The 19,564-nt window shown below is 40.0% G+C and overlaps 1 protein-coding gene across 1 annotated transcript in view; it reads left to right on the top strand.

Moving 5' to 3' along the window:
- LOC124721638 overlaps positions 1-19,564 on the top strand; it is a 262,023-nt gene that overhangs the window by 186,992 nt on the left and 55,467 nt on the right. The window contains exons 7-8 of the mRNA XM_047246701.1: positions 988-1,137; positions 17,968-18,045. Of these exons, the coding sequence (XP_047102657.1) occupies positions 988-1,137; positions 17,968-18,045 (228 nt within the window). The remainder of the gene's footprint in view (positions 1-987; positions 1,138-17,967; positions 18,046-19,564) is intronic.

Genomic DNA, 19,564 nt, shown 5'->3' on the forward strand with positions numbered 1-19,564 from the left:
TGCAAGTACTATGAGAAATGTTTTCACTAGAGCTATTTCGTGAGGTGGGCAGGTGGAAATTAACAATTTCACACCTAAAAACAGAGCTTATTATTATTAATAATTACAGTAATAATAATAATAATAATTATTATTATTATTATTAAAGACAAATTGTTACAAAAACAGAAAGTTAACAAAACAAGAAATGTTTGAATAAAGAAATGGGTACAGTGGTGCACAGATTTAAGTTATCAAGGAACACTGTTGAATGACGTAAAGTCAGAGGACGTCACTCAGATTGAAAACTTTCTGAGAATATTATAAGTTATTTTGAATGTATTGTGTATTATGCAATCAAATGTTCAAAAATAGGATACAAAAATGCAGCAGTATGTATCCCCAAGTGATGGCCTTTTAATTACTCTTAGATTTTTGCAAACAGTATTTATTACTTTTATTACAAATGTAATGCATTTATGTTCATGCTAACATTAAAAAGCATTTAAAATTTAAAGTTGTCTGTACTGCCATTCTACTTCCCTATCTGGTGAAACAAAGTGATTGGTAAATTCATTTCACACTTCCTTGGCTGTGGTGCCCAATTATGTGTGTTTGGGGTCTGCAATGGTACACTTGTTTCATCCCAGCTGTGTTTGTGCCTTCTCCTTTTTGACACTGATATTTTCATACCAGTATTGAGCAAACACAACTTCTGCAAGTTTGAGAAAAACTTGCAGCAACTGGCAGGTTTAGCTAGTACGTCCAACAAGATGCAAGAAACTTCTCCCACCAGACAAAACTTGTGGAAGTCGATTTGCTGGGGTATGTCCGCATGAAAGAACTTGCAGAAGTTTACTTGTTAGTGGACATATGCCTTCATGTCTCTATTGCAGTATGCAGACAATATTAAACTTACTTTTAAAATCAGAGTTCCTAAATCAGACGTTTTGTCTTGGTATGTAGTAACCCACATAATGAGAACTCATAATTGTACTGTGTTTTCAGACGTATGACAAGACCCCACAGACACCAAGATGTCAAATCTTTGGGAATCATAAAACTGGCACTGAGACTTCATGTGACAACACACATTTCTTGGACATATACGTGTGTGAAATGTGTGATTTCACATTTCCAAATCTTGAAGCAGCACAGGCAAGTTCCAAAACTGACTTTTCTGTAGATTGGACCAATGCTTAAATAATTTGGGACTTCAGTAAAATATGGATTGGACCTGCTCAGCTGAAATATTATTTTCTTCTCTTTATTCTCAAAATTTATTGCCCATTAACAACTTTATTTTTTATGATCATATGTTCAAACATGATTGATTTTGGAGTTGATACACTCCATCAGGTCACTTCACAGATACCATGAGATCATTGATGATTTTATGATGTTCGTTAAGGGGCCTAGCGATGGATTTATCGACCTCAAAACTGATTGCATTTGAACATACGATCATCAAGAACATAGCTCTTAATAGGAAACAAATTTTGTGAAGGAGAGTAAATAAAACTTAAAATGACGTGGATGACATTTGTAATGTGAAGCCTTCTTATGTCACACTGAAATTAATTTGCAAATCGAAGGTGGGCTGTCATTAAAATTTCTTGACTGGTAAAAGCTAAACTTGGTTATTCACAGAGTTTGGTTACTAAGTAATAATTAAAGAAAGCACATTTGAAGGCAGTCTTTGATATTGCTTGAGTGCATACTTTTGAGTGATTAATTTGATATCATTATGATGAGCTATGTGACATAAAAGTTCAGGTTTTTTGATTCATGATCCCATTGTGTTCATTAGATTATTTGAGAAAAGAAGGAAGAAGAAAGTCATCAAATATGGATGCCAGTATAGCATGTGTGAGTGGGGGGATCAAATATGGATGCCAGTATAGAGTGTGTGTGTGTGTGTGTGTGTGTGTGTGTGTGTGTGTGTGTTTTAATGGGAGACTTGCTAACGTAGTCTTATAATTCATTTAGGTACAATTGATTTGTCTGAGGCAGAGTTTATATCTGTCCAAACCAAATATCTAGTCTGCTTAGTTGTTGGTAGTTACTGTGAATAAGCTGTGAAAGAGTCAATCCTTAATATGGAAGGAAATCAGAGCAAGGCAGTGAACATGTGCTGGAAAAAGATAACTCGGGCAGCAGACTGTTTCAGAATTTCTGTTTCTTTTGGCTTCCTTTGAGCAGAGTGAAAACGTCAGTTTTATTGTTTGTATGCACTGATAACAGTAAAATTATGCGTTTAGTTTTCTCTGGCACATGTGACACCAATGTGAAATCATCTTTGCATCTGATGTAGATGAATGTATTTCTCTTTTCTAGTGAGGTAAGAATTCCAAAGGAATTTCTCTTTCATTTTTGCACAGTGTTCCAACAAGTGTAAGCTCACAATCTGTGGAAAGTTTTCTAGCAAGAGTGTAGCTTGTGAACCAATATCAAGGGTACTATTCCTTCCTGTTCGCTTCACTGGCTCTACAAGTCTGATCACATCATCATCAGCTGCATTACTCACTTGGAAGATATCTGCACGTTGTTGCCCCACATATACTTCCAAATTTTGTACATAGTATGTTTTTGCATCTGCCTTGATAAATATTTTTATTCCATACTTCCCAGGTGTTGAAGGAATCCACAGCCTGAAAAAACAAAAGAACAATGTCTCTGAAAAGATAGTAGCATTTTATCCACTCTAAGGTATTCACTTGTGTAATGCCTTGTGCAGCTTTTTGTGAGTCTCACCATAACATCATATGCACGGCCCAACTTATCATCACTTTTTTCGTTCCTCCATGTGTGAATATTATTTAGTCTAATAAGCTCAAAAGAAAACTAAATCTTCGCGGTGGCATACTTGGAGTGAACATTTCTATTCCTGTGCCCCAAGTGTCCCAAAATTCTGTGATATTCATTTTGCCTCCATGAAGAACACTATAAATGTATAAGAGACACAAAAATGCCTTGAACTCTTCTTCTTTCAAGTTTTTTGCAGTATTTGGGTCATTTTTCTAAAGAGACTTTACATGATCTATATATGTATTTGTGCTCTTTATTATCAAATTGAGCAAATCATCATCAATGAACAGTTTCCAGACCTTCACAATGGTGTTAGCATTTCTTGCTTCCCAACTGACACCAGGCAAATGGGTAATTATATTGTGAGAATTGTTATGGACATTTTGGTTGGGAAAAGTTTTGAGCCATTTAGTTAGTCCGTGTCTCAACGAATAGCAAGGTGATAATTCATTGGAAGAGGGACCAGAACCAAACACATTAGTTGATAGACTCTCTTGAATAGTGTTGGAGTGAGTTTACCCATGTTTCAGGCAGAAATAATGACGGTAGCTGTGCTTTTCAGTTATTTGTCACTCATTTCATTTTCTGTATCGTGATCGCTTAAAGGAACAAAATTAAGATCTACATCCGAATTGTCATTATCGCTTTCTAATAACAGTTTTACGATTTCTTCCTCACTTAGGCTGCGTTCACACTGCCGGCCGGGCCGGGCCAGGCTGTCGCGTACTGGCTCGGCTCGTGCCTAGCCAGCTAATTCCGACGAGTAGTGCATTCACATTCCGCGCCGCGCCGGGACGGCGAAATGGGGGAAAATCCACTTCTCCGATTTTCGTGTTTTAAAAATTCTTAGCGGTATATAAGACTTCGCCACATCGTTTTATGAACTTATTTTTTCCTTAAAAGCGTTACTTACGTCGTGAAAAAAGAAAAAGTCTGCGTTTCGTTTCGCGTGATTTCTTAGTTTCGTAACGCTTCCCAACCGATTCTGAAGAAAGTATGCGGCTAAAGAATCTGATTTTTGTACACGTGGTAGTGCAACATCTTAGCTTCGTATTGAATCATTTATCTTTCCCTATTTCCTATCAGTCATTGTGAAATGATGCTATTTGTCAACATTGTGCACTTGATTTACAAATCTTGTAGTGAAAAAGTTGTGTAGCGGGTAGCTTACTGTTAGATCCGTTTTAGACCATACATTGTTGGGAATGAAATGTAGCTAAAAGTACCAAAAAGTTTTTGAAATGATAAAGATACTGATATCTGTCTCTGGTCTCAAGTAATGCGAGCTATTCAGTGGCGTCAGTGTCGCGTCCGCAAGCCACGGAGTTCGCACGGTTACAGCTTGGTTTAGTGTAGTCATATAATGCAGGACAGAAAAAAACTAATTACTAGTGATCAGCGCAGACCTAGTGCCGGTCCCTCTTATTATTTTAATGGTTTCATTCTCTAGATAAATCCAAATTTATAAGAATTTTTCCCTCGGCTACTGGACAATCATCTGCTATGCTTTTATAATTGGCCACACGTTGCATCACAAAAGACAAACAATTATTTGTCATCAACGTCCTACAATTAGTATGATGTACATTTTGTATTTCGAACTAAAAGATAACTGAAGCGCAATTCTGTAGTCTCGTTGTCTACTTTGACAGAAAAAATAATGGAGAGTTAATGAAACTACTGTAGATCAGCACAGATGTGCGTTTCATTGTTCTTCATTGTTTTTTTTTTTTTTCCTTCCTTGGCGGGCTGCGCTTCACTGTCAAGGTAATCCCCACTCTTTGGCTAAATGGCTGGCGGGAGGCCAAATAAATAAATTTAAAAAGGTCCCCACCCTTCGACAGCTGACAAGCAAGTCAGTAGAAAACGCAGCGGCAGTCAACAGTTGCTCGCCTTTAGCTAGTCTGTGCTGTCGTGTAGAACAATGTCTTCACTCTTTATTGGTATTGTTTTGACTCTGCAGTAACTCGTTGAGTTTTGGAGTACAGAAGAACTAGGAGGTTATGGATTCATCCCATAAATAGCGACAGACATTTAGGAGAGTTTTTTTCTTTATATGAAGAACTTAAAAACTATCCTGAAAAATTTTACTCAAATTACAGAATGAATCATAATACATTTCAGTATGTGCTGCAGAACATTCAAGACAAAATTTCTAAACAGAACACAAATTTTCGCAGAAGTATAACAGCAGAAGAAAAATTGTGTATAACGATAAGGTAATATTCGTTAGTACACACTTTTTGGTTTGCGGTAGAACTTTGTACAGCATTCACTACCTCCAATTAATTGTAGTCATGCTTTTGTATTTTAAATTTCACAAACGCTTACCTCTGAGGGGAAGAGAGTTTATGGGACTCCTAAGAATCATTAGGAAGTAATTAGCTTCGTCATTTTGGGTAATGTCTTGCTGTGCCTTCAACGAAGAATCGCAGAAATACTCCTTCAGAATTTTCCAACTTTTTTCTTCTTTTTTCTTCATGATGCAGCGCTTGGCAGTGGTGATGGTTCATCATGTGGAGCCACTGATGACCTCACAGAATTCATTACCTTGTAAGATAGACAGATTGATAGGCGAAGAGTTTTGAGATAATGCCCTTTGACTCAGTGGTTCTATTTCCACTGATAAGGAACTGCCACAGCATGACTTTACAATGCATTATCATTTGGTAGGGACACATTTCTGTCCCTCAGTGACACTCATATCTGTCTCCGCTTACAAGTAAACGCGAACTATTCAGTGTCGGCAATGCCGCGATCGCTGGCAAGCTATTGTTGTAAATGCATGTAAATACAGTAGATTAAATAAATGAAATAAAAGTAATTTTGCACGTATCATTATAATAAACGTAATTTTTCCTCACTGATTGTGAAATGTGAGGTAACATCTTAAAATAAAAGACGTGTGCAGTCACACTTGTGATGAAAGCAGAAGGGAGACGTGTGATGAGTGTACTGTAGAAGCTGTAGTGCTGCTCCACAGACTCGCACCTGCGGTCGGTTCGCGCTGGCAATATTAAACACTCGGGATGTCGCCGGCTCGGCTCCGGGAGGCTCACGCCGTGTCGGCGCAGCCCGGCCGCCAGTGCGAACACTGCAGTTCAAAACCATGTGTTTGATATCGAAGCGGGTGGCGGCCCGGCCAGGCTCGGCTCGGCCCGGCCGGCAGTGTGAACGCAGCCTTAGTGGGTGCTGCCAAGCCACTTTCAACCAGTTTTATTGCTCACAGTCAGTATAACAAGATAAGTGCATAAGCAGAAAAAGTTAACATAGACAGACAGACTAGGTCTCTTAAACCCAGAACATGTTTCTTCCCATGTCAGCAATCAGCTGGCACACAGAGAAATGATGAAACAAGTAGTGGCTCCTAGGAACGTTAACTGAAACACAAAAGTAGTGTTTTCTTGTGGATATTTTTAAAACTAAATCCACTTGGGTCAGAGAGACCCAGCCTGTCTGTTCTATGGTTAACAGAGTTGTGGAAACAAACATGGCTAGAAATGAGCTAATACAAGATTGCTAGAACATTGATCTCATTCTTTTCTTTTTTGATTTTATTAATGATCAGTAGCGTCTAGACACAGCTAAAAGCATCTTCTTGCAAGGATTGCCTTTCCGGTCAGCATTAATGTGGTACACTACCTCAATTCTGCAAACCATTCATGGATGCTGAGCCTCAAGCCTCTGCTTTGAACATGAAACAAACAGAAAACATGAACATTTGTAGTGTTTTGAAAACAGTAATTAATACAACAAAATTATTTGCCATGCATCAAAGTACGTTGTATAAATTCTCAATATATCATGATGGTGGCACAGCCTGCAGTGGTTCAGCTTCAAATATTGAAACACTATTTAGTGTCTTGCTGATTCATCTGTTTATGAAGAATGTGTTTATTGACTAGAAAGTTTCACCAAAGCTGAAGAGAGAAAATTATAAAATTCACATGTAAACACTTACTGCTCATTTTTAGGTTTCCATACCTCAGTTTGTAAAAATGAAACCATTACGAGAACACGTTCTTGTCAATGTCTCTTTTTCTCAGGAACAGGTAGAGGTATCAAACTGAAATTTATGTCAAATACTAAAGTCTACTGTCCCTCCGTGGTGTAAAAAATTTAAACTTCTGAGTCAATGCAATCAAAACATAAGTCTGTTTATGTTACATATTTCAATATTTGCAAACTCACTCATCAAAACCTATGAATGAATCATCTGTACACTTAATTAAGTTTGTATAAAACCTTCAGAGTGCAAGTCCTGTTTGCACTTGCCTATAAGTAGTATTCTGCAAGCAGTTTTGATACTGTGGAATGTGCCTTTTTAAACTCTTATCTCACAATTTAATTACTTCCTACTTCACTATTAGAGGTAACAGTCATTGAATGTAGTGGGGTCAAGGCTCTTAGGAGACTGGGTGTTCAAAAATTTCTTGGCTTAAATTCCAAACCATCTGGATAGTGTGAGTGCAAGCATAGTGGTGTTCTACATCATCATAAATAAAGGTAATGTTTAAGTCTCTGGTGCAAGTTTGACAGGACTGTTGGCCAGACAGCAAGTAAGAGTGCAGTCTCTCTATTTACCATCGCACTAGGAGGGGATGGGATGGCAGATCCCTCATACTGGCCGGTTTTTACCATGGGATAGATCACCAGTACTTATTTTGACAGCAGACTGAGTAGACCTGGTGCCATTCTGGAAGAACTGGAATGAGGAAAAATCCCTGCCTCTATTCGGGACTGAACCTGAGACCTCCAAGGTCAAAGTCTAGTGCACTACCCACTAGACTGCCACAGCCTTGACGTTGCCAATTATTCCAGAGCGTAACTGTTATGTCTGATATTATTAACACTTCATTTGCCCAAGATAGTGTGCTACAAATAGACTCCAGAAAAGATTAAAGAAAACAGTACTACTAATTGGGTATAATTCATTTGCATAGTGACTGTTTGCTGTCATAAGGATATTGTACTATTTCTTTGTTGGACATGTTCCTAGACAGAAAATTCTTGTCTGCTTTAATTGCACTCAGTTTTTGAAGTCATCTCATGACTGTCCAGAGAAAGAAATAATAGTCTCGAACATATCTAAATGTGGCATCGTTAAAAGTAAAATAGACTGAGTTATTTTAATGCAATAGCAGTTCAAGAGAAAGCAACATAGTATGTGGCAGCTATGTGACTAGAATGAGAAAAATACTTGTAACCTTGACTTCGGAATACAAAAAGGCTACTTACATACACCCTTTCTATTTCAAGTCTAAAGATGGGGTTACCTTGGTAAAATAATTCACTTGTCCCTCTTGTTGTCACGAACCAAAAGAATGTAATTAACATAATCTAGATTGATACAATATCTCTTGCAAGAGCAAGGCAAAAACAAAGGGAGAAATAATATGGTGATCATTTCCATAGTGACCCCAACTTAAACTTGAATAGTTCCCTTGGTAATCAAGGTTGTTGTTGTTGTTGTTGTTGTTGTTGTTGTGGTCTTCAGTCCTGAGACTGGTTTGATGCAGCTCTCCATGCTACTCTATCCTGTGCAAGCTTCTTCATCTCCCAGTACCTACTGCAACCTACATCCTTCTGAATCTGCTTAGTGTATTCATCTCTTGGTCTCCCCCTATGATTTTTACCCTCCACGCTGCCCTCCAATATTAAATTGGTGATCCCTTGATGCCTCAGAACATGTCCTACCAACCGATCCCTTCTTCTGGTCAAGTTGTGCCACAAACTTCGCTTCTCCCCAATCCTATTCAATACTTCCTCATTAGTTATGTGATCTACCCATCTAATCTTCAGCATTCTTCTGTAGCACCACATTTCAAAAGCTTCTATTCTCTTCTTGTCCAAACTATTTACCGTCCATGTTTCACTTCCATACTTGGCTACACTCCATACAAATACTTTCAGAAATAACTTCCTGACACTTAAATCTATACTCGATGTTAACAAATTTCTCTTCTTCAAAAACGCTTTCCTTGCCATTGCCAGTCTACATTTTATATCCTCTCTACTTCGTCCATCATCAGTTATTTTGCTCCCCAAATAGCAAAACTCCTTTACTACTTTAAGTGTCTCGTTTCCTAATCTAATTCCCTCAGCATCACCCGACTTAATTAGACTACATTTCATTATCCTTGTTTTGCTTTTGTTGATGTTCATCTTATATCCTGCTTTCAAGACACTGTCCATTCCATTCAACTGCTCTTCCAAGTCCTTTGCTGTCTCTGACAGAATTACAATGTCATCGGCGAACCTCAAAGTTTTTATTTCTTCTCCATGGATTTTAATACCTACTCGAAATTTTTCTTTTGTTTCCTTTACTGCTTGCTCAATATAGAGATTGAATAACATCGGGGAGAGGCTACAACCCTGTCTTACTCCCTTCCCAACCACTGCTTCCCTTTCATGTCCCTCAACTCTTATAACTGCCATCTGGTTTCTGTACAAGTTGTAAATAGCCTTTCGCTCCCTGTATTTTACCCCTGCCACCTTTAGAATTTGAAAGAAAGTATTCCAGTCAACATTGTCAAAAGCTTTCTCTAAGTCTACAAATGCTAGAAACGTAGGTTTGCCTTTCCTTAATCTTTCTTCTAAGATAAGTCGTAAGGTCAGTATTGCCTCACGTGTTCCAGTATTTCTACGGAATCCAAACTGATCTTCCCCGAGGTCGGCTTCTACTAGTTTTTCCATTCGTCTGTAAAGAATTCGTGTTAGTACTTTGCAGCTGTGGCTTATTAAACTGATTGTTCAGTAATTTTCACATCTGTCAACACCTGCTTTCTTTGGGATTGGAATTATTATATTCTTCTTGAAGTCTGAGGGTATTTCGCCTGTTTCATACATCTTGCTCACCAGATGGTAGAGTTTTGTCAGGACTGGCTCTCCCAAGACCGTCAGTAGTTCCAATGGAATGTTGTCTACCCCGGGGGCCTTGTTTCGACTCAGGTCCTTCAGTGCTCTGTCAAACTCTTCACGCAGTATCGTATCTCCCATTTCATCTTCATCTACATCCTCTTCCATTTCCATAATATTGTCCTCAAGTACATCGCCCTTGTATAGACCCTCTATATACTCCTTCCACCTTTCTGCCTTCCCTTCTTTGGTTAGAACTGGGTTTCCATCTGAGCTCTTGATGTTCATACATGTGGTTCTCTTATCTCCAAAGGTCTCTTTAATTTTCCTGTAGGCAGTATCTATCTTACCCCTAGTGAGATAAGCCTCTACATCCTTACATTTGTCCTCTACCCATCCCTGCTTAGCCATTTTGCAGTTCCTGTCGATCTCATTTTTGAGACGTTTGTATTCCTTTTTGCCTACTTCATTTACTGCATTTTTATATTTTCTCCTTTCATCAATTAAATTCAATATTTCTTCTGTTACCCAAGGATTTCTACTAACCCTCTTCTTTTTACCTACTTGATCCTCTGCTGCCTTCACTACTTCATCCCTCAGAGCTACCCATTCTTCTTCTACTGTATTTCTTTCCCCCATTCCTCTTAATTGTTCCCTTATGCTCTCCCTGAAACTCTGTACAACCTCTGGTTCTTTCAGTTTATCCAGGTCCCATCTCCTTAAATTCCCACCTTTTTGCAGTTTCTTCAGTTTTAATCTACAGGTCATAACCAATAGATTGTGGTCAGAGTCCACATCTGCCCCTGGAAATGTCTTACAATTTAAAACCTGGTTCCTAAATCTCTGTCTTACCGTTGTATAATCTATCTGATACCTTTTAGTATCTCCAGGGTTCTTCCATGTATACAACCTTCTATCATGATTCTTAAACCAAGTGTTAGCTATGATTAAGTTGTGCTCTGTGCAAAATTCTACCAGAAGGCTTCCTCTTTCATTTCTTAGCCCCAATCCATATTCACCTACTACGTTTCCTTCTCTCCCTTTTCCTACACTCGAATTCCAGTCACCCACGACTATTAAATTTTTGTCTCCCTTCACTATCTGAATAATTTCTTTTATTTCATCATACATTTCATCAATTTCTTCGTCATCTGCAGAGCTAGTTGGCATATAAACTTGTACTACTGTAGTAGATGTGGGCTTCGTACCTATCTTGGCCACAATAATGCGTTCACTATGCTGTTTGTAGTAGCTTACCCGCATTCCTATTTTCCTATTCATTATTAAACCTACTCCTGCATTACCCCTATTGGACTTTGTGTTTATAACCCTGTAGTCACCTGACCAGAAGTCTTGTTCCTCCTGCCACCGAACTTCACTAATTCCCACTATATCTAACTTTAACCTATCCATTTCCCTTTTTAAATTTTCTACCCTACCTGCCCGATTAAGGGATCTGACATTCCACGCTCCGATCCGTAGAACGCCAGTTTTCTTTCTCCTGATAACGACATCCTCTTGAGTAGTCCCCACCCGGAGATCCGAATGGGGGACTATTTTACCTCCAGAATATTTTACCCAAGAGGACGCCATCATCATTTAATCATACAGTAAAGCTGCATGCCCTCGGGAAAAATTACAGTCGTAGTTTCCCCTTGCTTTCAGCCGTTCGCAGTACCAGCACAGCAAAGCCGTTTTGGTTACTGTTACAAGGCCAGATCAGTCAATCATCCAGACTGTTGCCCTTGCAACTACTGAAAAGGCTGCTGCCCCTCTTCAGGAACCACACGTTTGTCTGGCCTCTCAACAGATACCTCTCCGTTGTGGTTGTACCTACGGTGCGGCTATCTGTATCGCTGAGGCACGCAAGCCTCCCCACCAACGGCAAGGTCCATGGTTCATGGGGGGGGGCGGGGAGGGGGGGTAATCAAGGTATATTATTTAAATTTTTCACAGAAGTCAAAGGACTTTTCTAAATTCCCTCTCAAAATTTATTTTATTTTCCAGTCTCCATTCAGTTTAGACATTTGGTGCAATTCCCAAACCTTCATTCATAATTCAGCCAGATTTTATCTTTTTATCTCTAATATTGATGGAATTTTCCATTAGTGCTTGACAGAACATGGTGACAATATTAAATAGGAAAACAATTTCCTGCAAAATATTATTTATGTGAAATAAGTATTATTTTGCAGGACATCAGAAATGTGTTTTCTATTTAATATTTGTAGTTTTATGCGAAACTGAGATACCTTAACTTAAATAAGATGATGAGGGAAATAAATGCATAAATTTTTATAATTTTGCCACACCACTGCCCAAAAACTAAAAAGATACTCAAACTCGGTTACTTTTATTTCAAATGGTTGCTAGGTTAAGATGGAAAATCAGATAAGGGTGGTTCAGACACCTCATTTATCGCTGCTAGAACTACCTTGGTTTATTCCAGGTCTATACAATAGAATGTATATATTACCTGCTGGCATCCATAGTATCCTCCTTTGCCTTTTTGGCACAAATGACAGTTGATTGCCAAGTTCTGTGAAAAGTTAGATCACAGGGGAACTCATAGGCTTGCTGTTGCAGATGTCTACTGCTAGCTCTTGTCTCACTCCATTCCATGGCTTTGATTGTGCAACATGGCTGCAACAGGCTTATGGGCAAATCTTGAAGTTGAGCTGACTGGCTGTAACGGTAGTGAAGTGATGGTTGTCCCACAAGGGGACAGCTGGCATCTGTATAGAGGGAATTACTGACACAGCCTTCCTGGGGGACACTGCCTTATTGCAGGCACCTTCAGTGCCAGGCGGGAGTGTTTGCACATGTCAGTGATACTGAGGACTATGCCAGTAGTAGTTATGGAGCTACTGGCAGGGCTAGACAACCGCAGTAGAGGGTCCTAAAAAGTAGCGTCCTACAACTTAGGGAAGGGATAGCAGTTGTTTTTTTCACTGGGGTGTTCTGCCAGCAGTAGTTGGTTCTCCCAAGGTGGGGACTGGCCAGCGCAACCAGACCTCTTCTACAGTGAACTTTGGGAATATTTCAGGGACCATTATGAGGCGTGATAGTGGAACAGTGTGTGCTTTGGAGAATGGGAGCCTTGGTTCACCTGGACCCCATGGAAGGTACATCTCTATAAAAGAAACTCAACCCGAAAGTGTGCTATGTTCTGATGGAGTGAGTGGCTGTTGAGATAATACAGTCTCTAGCAGGAAACTCCTGGGGCACCTGCTATAGATTTAATGTTACTAGAAAACATAAGTTATGTTTTCCACAGGAATGTGTGCACCAGGAATAAACTGACAGACGCTAATAACTGTGAGTAATGCCTTCAACTAAATCTCATGATGTAAATAACTCTCACCACATTCAGTGCTTGCTTGTTTTGTTTCTATATCTTGCCACAGCAATAAAATTCCCACAAAGCCTCAAACATTCATTAAATGTGTACTGTCTGATGAATTGTTAGGCAATTCAAACCCAGTTGTGGTAAATAAAAACTGAAGAATCACAAAAGGGTAACTGGCTGCAGTTATTTCTGGGAAACTTTGATGATTTTCCTATTCGGGCTATTAATACCCACAAGGAGGAACCATGAAGCAGACACCTTCTAAAGTTCCCTGACCTCTGGGGTAAATCACATCTGCTCAGCAAGAGGGATATGGTCAACCACACTAATCATTGGCTCCCACAGGGACTATTGCATTGGATCTTAAATGGACCCCAATCACATTTGGAAGAATTGTGGCTCATAGCCCAGGAGAGACTATTCTGCATCTGCTTACAAGATACTCTTTTAATGTCACCAGCACACCTGCATTAAGGGGTTACAGCCGCCTACAGAAAGGGTGATGTTACTGGAGTCAGCACAAAGGATGGGTTGACTGTTCCATCAGTTACAGATACCCCTCTCCTCCCCTCCCGTCCCTCTTACCATGGTCATTATAAGCATTTGCAGTGGAAGCTCTCACACAAGTTAAAATAACAATGTGTGCTTTATATCTTTCACGTCATGATGCAAATGTACTAACAGAACTGTTCTGGATACTCTCCAGTCTGTTCCTCCTTATGAGGGAGTTCAGTGCACGCATTGTGCTAAGGAGTTAGGCTACAACATGCTCCAGAGGTTGAATTATCGGACACCTCCTCTGTTCAGCAAGTATCTGTCTTTTGTACGTTTGGTCAGAGGGGACACTTTTCTACAGCTACAGGATAATCTTCAGCAACTGGCCTTTGGTTTTTCTCTCAATCTCTTGCAGACTCTGTCCAGTGGTACGTAGACACAGATTTGCATACTAGTGACCACTTTCCAGAGTGGATCCACCTGCTGAGTAGATGGTGATCGACAGGATACCGCAAACATGAATGAATGCTCCATGAGAGAAATTGGTAGCAATACAGCCAGTGAGCCATCTTCAAACAATAGAAGTGAAGTCAGGAGATGGATTCCACTGAGCTGCCACAGAGTCCATTCCCCATTCTAACAACCACCTCAGAAGACAGCCTGTTCCTTGTTGGAACAAAGTATACCGCTCGGCAGTCAGAGCCAGGCACACTGCTTTGCAGAACTTCAAACATCATCCAACTACAGTAAATCTTTGTGCATTCAGGACTGCAAGAACACAAAGTGATCGATAAAAGGACAAAACAGGAACTTGTGGAAGAAATTTGCAACATCCGTTAATCGGCCAACTTCCCCTACGCAAGTTTGGGAATCAGTAAGGATCATCTCAGGCAAGGGTGGTACACATCCTCATATGGCCTTGTTGGGAGATGGAGTCTTGGTGGACATGTATAGAGATGTGGCTCAGGTCTTAGCGGAACACTTTTTTACCATCACTGCATCATTTGAACAAACTCCTGAGTTCCAGAAATTCCGTCAAACTGTGGAAATAAGAAGGTTCTGCCTCTTGTCGTGTAATAAGGAGATGTACAATCATCCATTTTCCTTCTATGAATAGGAGTCAACTCTGTCTGTAACCAGTCAGTCAGTTCCAGGATCGCATCAGACTCATTGTGCCATGCTCTGCCATATGTGCTCTAGAACCAAAGGTGAGCTCATATCTTTTCTCAGTCAGCTCTAGTTTGATGGACAGTATCCTGCCACTTGGAAGTAGGCAATATTAATTCCATTTTGGAAACCAGGCTAGAATTGTACCATCCCTAACAGTTATCAGAGTGTAACCCTTGACCAGCTGTATGAATAAGATTGTCGAGTGTATGGTCAACTGCCACCTCATCTGGCTCCACGAATCCCAATGTTACCTATGCCACTTCTATTGCAGATTCAGAGGCCACTGTCCGTTTTTCTTAAATTTAAACCACTTAATCAGTGTGTTTTTTGAGCTTGAAAAGACTTATGACACCACTTGTAGGTACAACATCCTTCACCAACTACATGAATGGGGACTATATGGACATCTGTCATTTTTCATTCAATCCTTCCTCAAGCACAGGTGCTTTCCCTATCTCATTGGTGATACCTTGTCTGACCACTTTGTTGAGGAGGATTGGGTCCTCGAAGCAGTGTACTTAGTGTCACACTGTTGGCAATCGTTGTCAATGGCATCTCCTCTGCAGGCAGGAGCTCTGTTACAAGTTCTTTGTTTGTGGATGACAGTAAGGCAACTACAGCTGATAGTCCGGAGGCAGGAAACTGGGGCCAGTGAAGCTGCTTTTAGTTCTCACTAGAGAAGACTCCTTGTGTCAATTTCAACTATGCTCGCAGTTTTAACCAACCAGAGTTCATGATAGGGAACAATATTTTAAATTTTAATGCCAATGTGTGCTTTTTGGGCCTACTATTGGACACAAAATTAATTTGGCTCCCACACCTGAAAGACCTGCGAACAAAGAACATCAAAACAATGAATGTTTTGAAATGCATCAGTGGAAAGCTGTAGGGAGCTGACAGGTCCCATCTTCCTCAGTTTCACATGGCACTTGTTGGGTCACAATTAGATTACAGCAGCATGTTTTATGGAACAGCACTTACTTCCTGCCTCACCATGAAGGCATTCGGATGTCGAGTGGAGCCTATTGGACCAGCTGAGTTCAGAGTCTGTGTACAGAGGCTAATGAATCACCACTCTGGATGTGGCAGCACCTCTTTCTGGTTTGACAGGTCCCGAAAAGCATAGTGTTGGCTCAGTCATTAACATTTAGTGCAGCAAGTGGCCCCTACTTTGAGCAGCTGTTCATGAATTGCCCCAATTGGGATACATGCTACAGACTTCCTCATTGAACTGAATTTACTGGACCTCTGAATATGCAGCCCGTGATGGAACAAATTGCTGCTTTCACATCTTCAGAAGACCAGAGAGGCTTTAGGCTCCCACAGTACAAGTGAACTGGCACTCCAGATTACCTTTCTACAAATCATATTTTTGTGGTTTTACCGCTGTATATATGGAAGGTTCCAACTAGGGAATGCACTCAGTTGTTCAGCTGTTTTCCCTGATAATATTTTCCAAGTATGCTCTCTGGAACAATTTACAGATTGTAATGGCACTGGAGTGGATTTAAAGGCATCACAGTACAAAGTTTCTTGTCTGTTCTGACCCGCTCAGTGTATCCAGTAGACCATTTGATTCAGCTCGTCTGTGATGTCTTACAGTGGATAGAATACCGAGGAAAGGTGCCAGTCTTTTCCTGGGTACAAGGATACAGGGAAATGACACAGCTGACAAAGCAGCCAAAGAAGTTTGTAGGGATGGTGGTGTACCTCGATGTGCTATCCCCTTGCATGCTGTCTTCTCATTGTCTGGCAGAAGAATTTTGCATCAGTAGGAAGCCAAATGGTTGGAAGTGGTAAACACCAAACTGAGGTCACTCAAATCGTCTGCACAAACGTGGCGGACTTCATATTGACCGCACTGATGGAGAAAAGTACTGCTCACCAGACAGCAGTAAGACACTGTCCATTAACACATGGTTACCTCCTCTGAAAGGAGGATCCACTGCTCTTGTGAAATTTGCGGTGTGCTGCTTTTGGTTCAGCATGTTTTGGCTGTGAGTGTTTTATATACTGACATGAGTGCAACTCTGTTTGGTTGGAGGTCTGCCCACCATTGTCAATGAAGTGTACACTGGTCACAGGTTTTGAAATTTTGTGAACTGCTGGGTTGCATCACTAAAGAGCTCAGGAGGACAGGTTAGTATGCTCAAATGAATAACTTGCCCATGAAGTTCAGCATTTTTATTGCTTGAGTTTCAGTGCCATAGTTTAGTGCATCATGACAGTATTTTTTTTTTTAAATAATTGATACATGCATATTTTAAGCAGCTTTGCCTATGAGGATAGCCTTCCTCCTCCTCCTCCTCCTCCTCCTCCCCCCCCCCCCCCTCCGACACACACACACACACACACACACACACACACACACACACACACACACCCTCTTTGTAAGGGTGTTGATGGCCATATTGTTGAGCAGGACCACATTCATCCCCATCGTCATCATCATTGACACAGTTTGTAAGTCGGCAGTGGTTGAAGCATTGAGAGCAGTGTTGAGGAATAGTTGTATGAGTAAGGAAAGCACAGTATAGTTGTTGCTGGGTGTTGCCACAGGTTCTGGAAATCAGGGAATTTCAAACATGTCAGAGAAATCAGGGAAATATGAAAAAAAAAAACTGGAAAAATCTCATTTTTGTCTCAGTAGATGAAATGGTGTGTTTACTGAGGTGTCGTGCATTGTCGCTGGCTGGGTGTGGCTGAGTACGTTTTGTATGTGATACACCAACTTCTTTGACCATGAAGTGAAGATTTCAATGAATGAAATATCCAAGACAAGCCTTGAAGAAACTGTGATAGCTTTCAGTAATTGCTGATGTGACCCCTGTTAATTGAAAGGAAATGGGGGTGATATGAGAAAAGCAGATGTAGATGTAACTGTGTGAGAGAAACCATATGTACGTGTAATTGTATGGAAAGCCAGGAAGATGGACATATCACTATCATTAGCCCTTGTATAGAAAATGTCTGGAACTGTTTGGAACATTGGGTGAAATGTAGCACTCTACATCCTTGCAATTTAGTGGCTCTACCCCATCTACTTCAGCTGAATATGACATCTCTTAAGAAACTTTTTTTCCATATTGAAGCAGCCAAGGCCATTGGCTGCATTACATGGTGTTAGCAAGATGTGTCCTGGAGTTTACTAATAATTTTTGTCTGGTGTGTTTACATAATACCATTATATATAAGGAAGGATGTTGGTCTAACAAATGTGCCTAAAGATTTTATTGGAGAAAGGTTTGTTTAAAAAATTCTGTTGTATTATCTTACTTAAAAGTATAAATGATTTGTCTTGGTTTCAGGAACACGAAGAAATCTGCAGACTTGACTCTACAAGTGTAACAGTGCACAATACTGACGAGCCTCTTGCATCAGAGCAGGTACATATCCTTTTGTAGTCTGTTCTAATAGTTCATCTTCATTGGAAGGTCTACACTGCACCTGAATTATATTAAATGTTCGTGATTGGTTGTCAGATTTCTTCATTCCCTGCCCAGAGTTTCTTAATTAACTGCTAACTTTATGTGGTAGCTGACATAAGAATTTAAGGAAATGTTATAGTACTTGGTTATAAAAGGATGTTTTATATGTAGCTTTATGCAGTGCAGTTTCATAATTTATCTGTATAACACCAAAATGAAGTATCACACATTATTTTGAAAGTAAACATTTTTGAGCTATGCCTGGTGTGATCATGATGATATTACATCATATTCAAAATTTCAAGTACCTGAAAATGAATGTTCAGACATCAAAATACTTAGTATAGTAGTAATTCTAACATTTTTGGGCAGCTGGTAATGTCAATTTGGGAATATGATTCATAGCAATGTATGACAAAATTGTATCATTGATATATGCTCCAATCTGACTGTTGTATACAGACATCCTGCAGTATGCTATGTTTGAGTAGGGAGTTACACTTCAAATGTGCGTGAAGATACTTACATAGTTAAATTGTTTCCACAATAGTGAATACTTTCATCTTCAGTGAATAAGTCATATTTCAAACCATTAATGTGATCCATCAGATTTTCTGGAATCACTTCATTTTCTTCTTGCTTGATACAGTCACTAGCAAACTTCCATTCACTTGTATAATTGTAGGTGGATTGTATACATAGGACAAGTCTGCCCTGTATTTCTCTCCCATTATTCCCCCATTCTCCCACAGTCTAGTGATGGTTCCTCTCTACATCTATGTGATTACTCTGCAATTCACATTTAAGTGCTTGGCAGAGGGTTCATTGAACCACAATCATAGTATCTCTCTACCATTCCACTCCCTAACAGCCCGCGGGAAAAACGAACACCTAAACCTTTCTGTTCAAGCTCTGATTTCTCTTATTTTATTTTGATGATCGTTCCTACCTATGTAGGTTGGGCTCAACAAAATATTTTCGCATTCGGAAGAGAAAGTTGGTGACTGAAATTTCGTAAATAGATCTCGCCGCCACGAAAAACGTCTTTGCTTTAATGACTTCCATCCCAACTCGCGTATCATATCTGCCACTCTCTCTCCCCTATTACATGATAATACAAAACGAGCTGCCCTTTTTTGCACCCTTTCGATGTCCTCCGTCAATCCCACCTGGTAAGGATCCCACACCGCGCAGCAATATTCTAACAGAGGACTAACGAGTGTAGTGTAAGCTGTCTCTTTAGTGGACTTGTTGCATCTTCTAAGTGTCCTGCCAATGAAATGCAACCTTTGGCTCGCCTTCCCCACAATATTATCTATGTGGTCTTTCCAACTGAAATTGTTCGTAATTTTTGCACCCAGGTACTTAGTTGAATTGACAGCCTTGAGAATTGTACTATTTATTGAGTAATCGAATTCTAACGGATTTCTTTTGGAACTCTAGTGGATCACCTCACACTCTCCGTTATTTAGCGTCA

This window comes from Schistocerca piceifrons, chromosome X (genome assembly GCF_021461385.2).
Source record: "Schistocerca piceifrons isolate TAMUIC-IGC-003096 chromosome X, iqSchPice1.1, whole genome shotgun sequence".
Classification (NCBI taxonomy): domain Eukaryota; kingdom Metazoa; phylum Arthropoda; class Insecta; order Orthoptera; family Acrididae; genus Schistocerca; species Schistocerca piceifrons.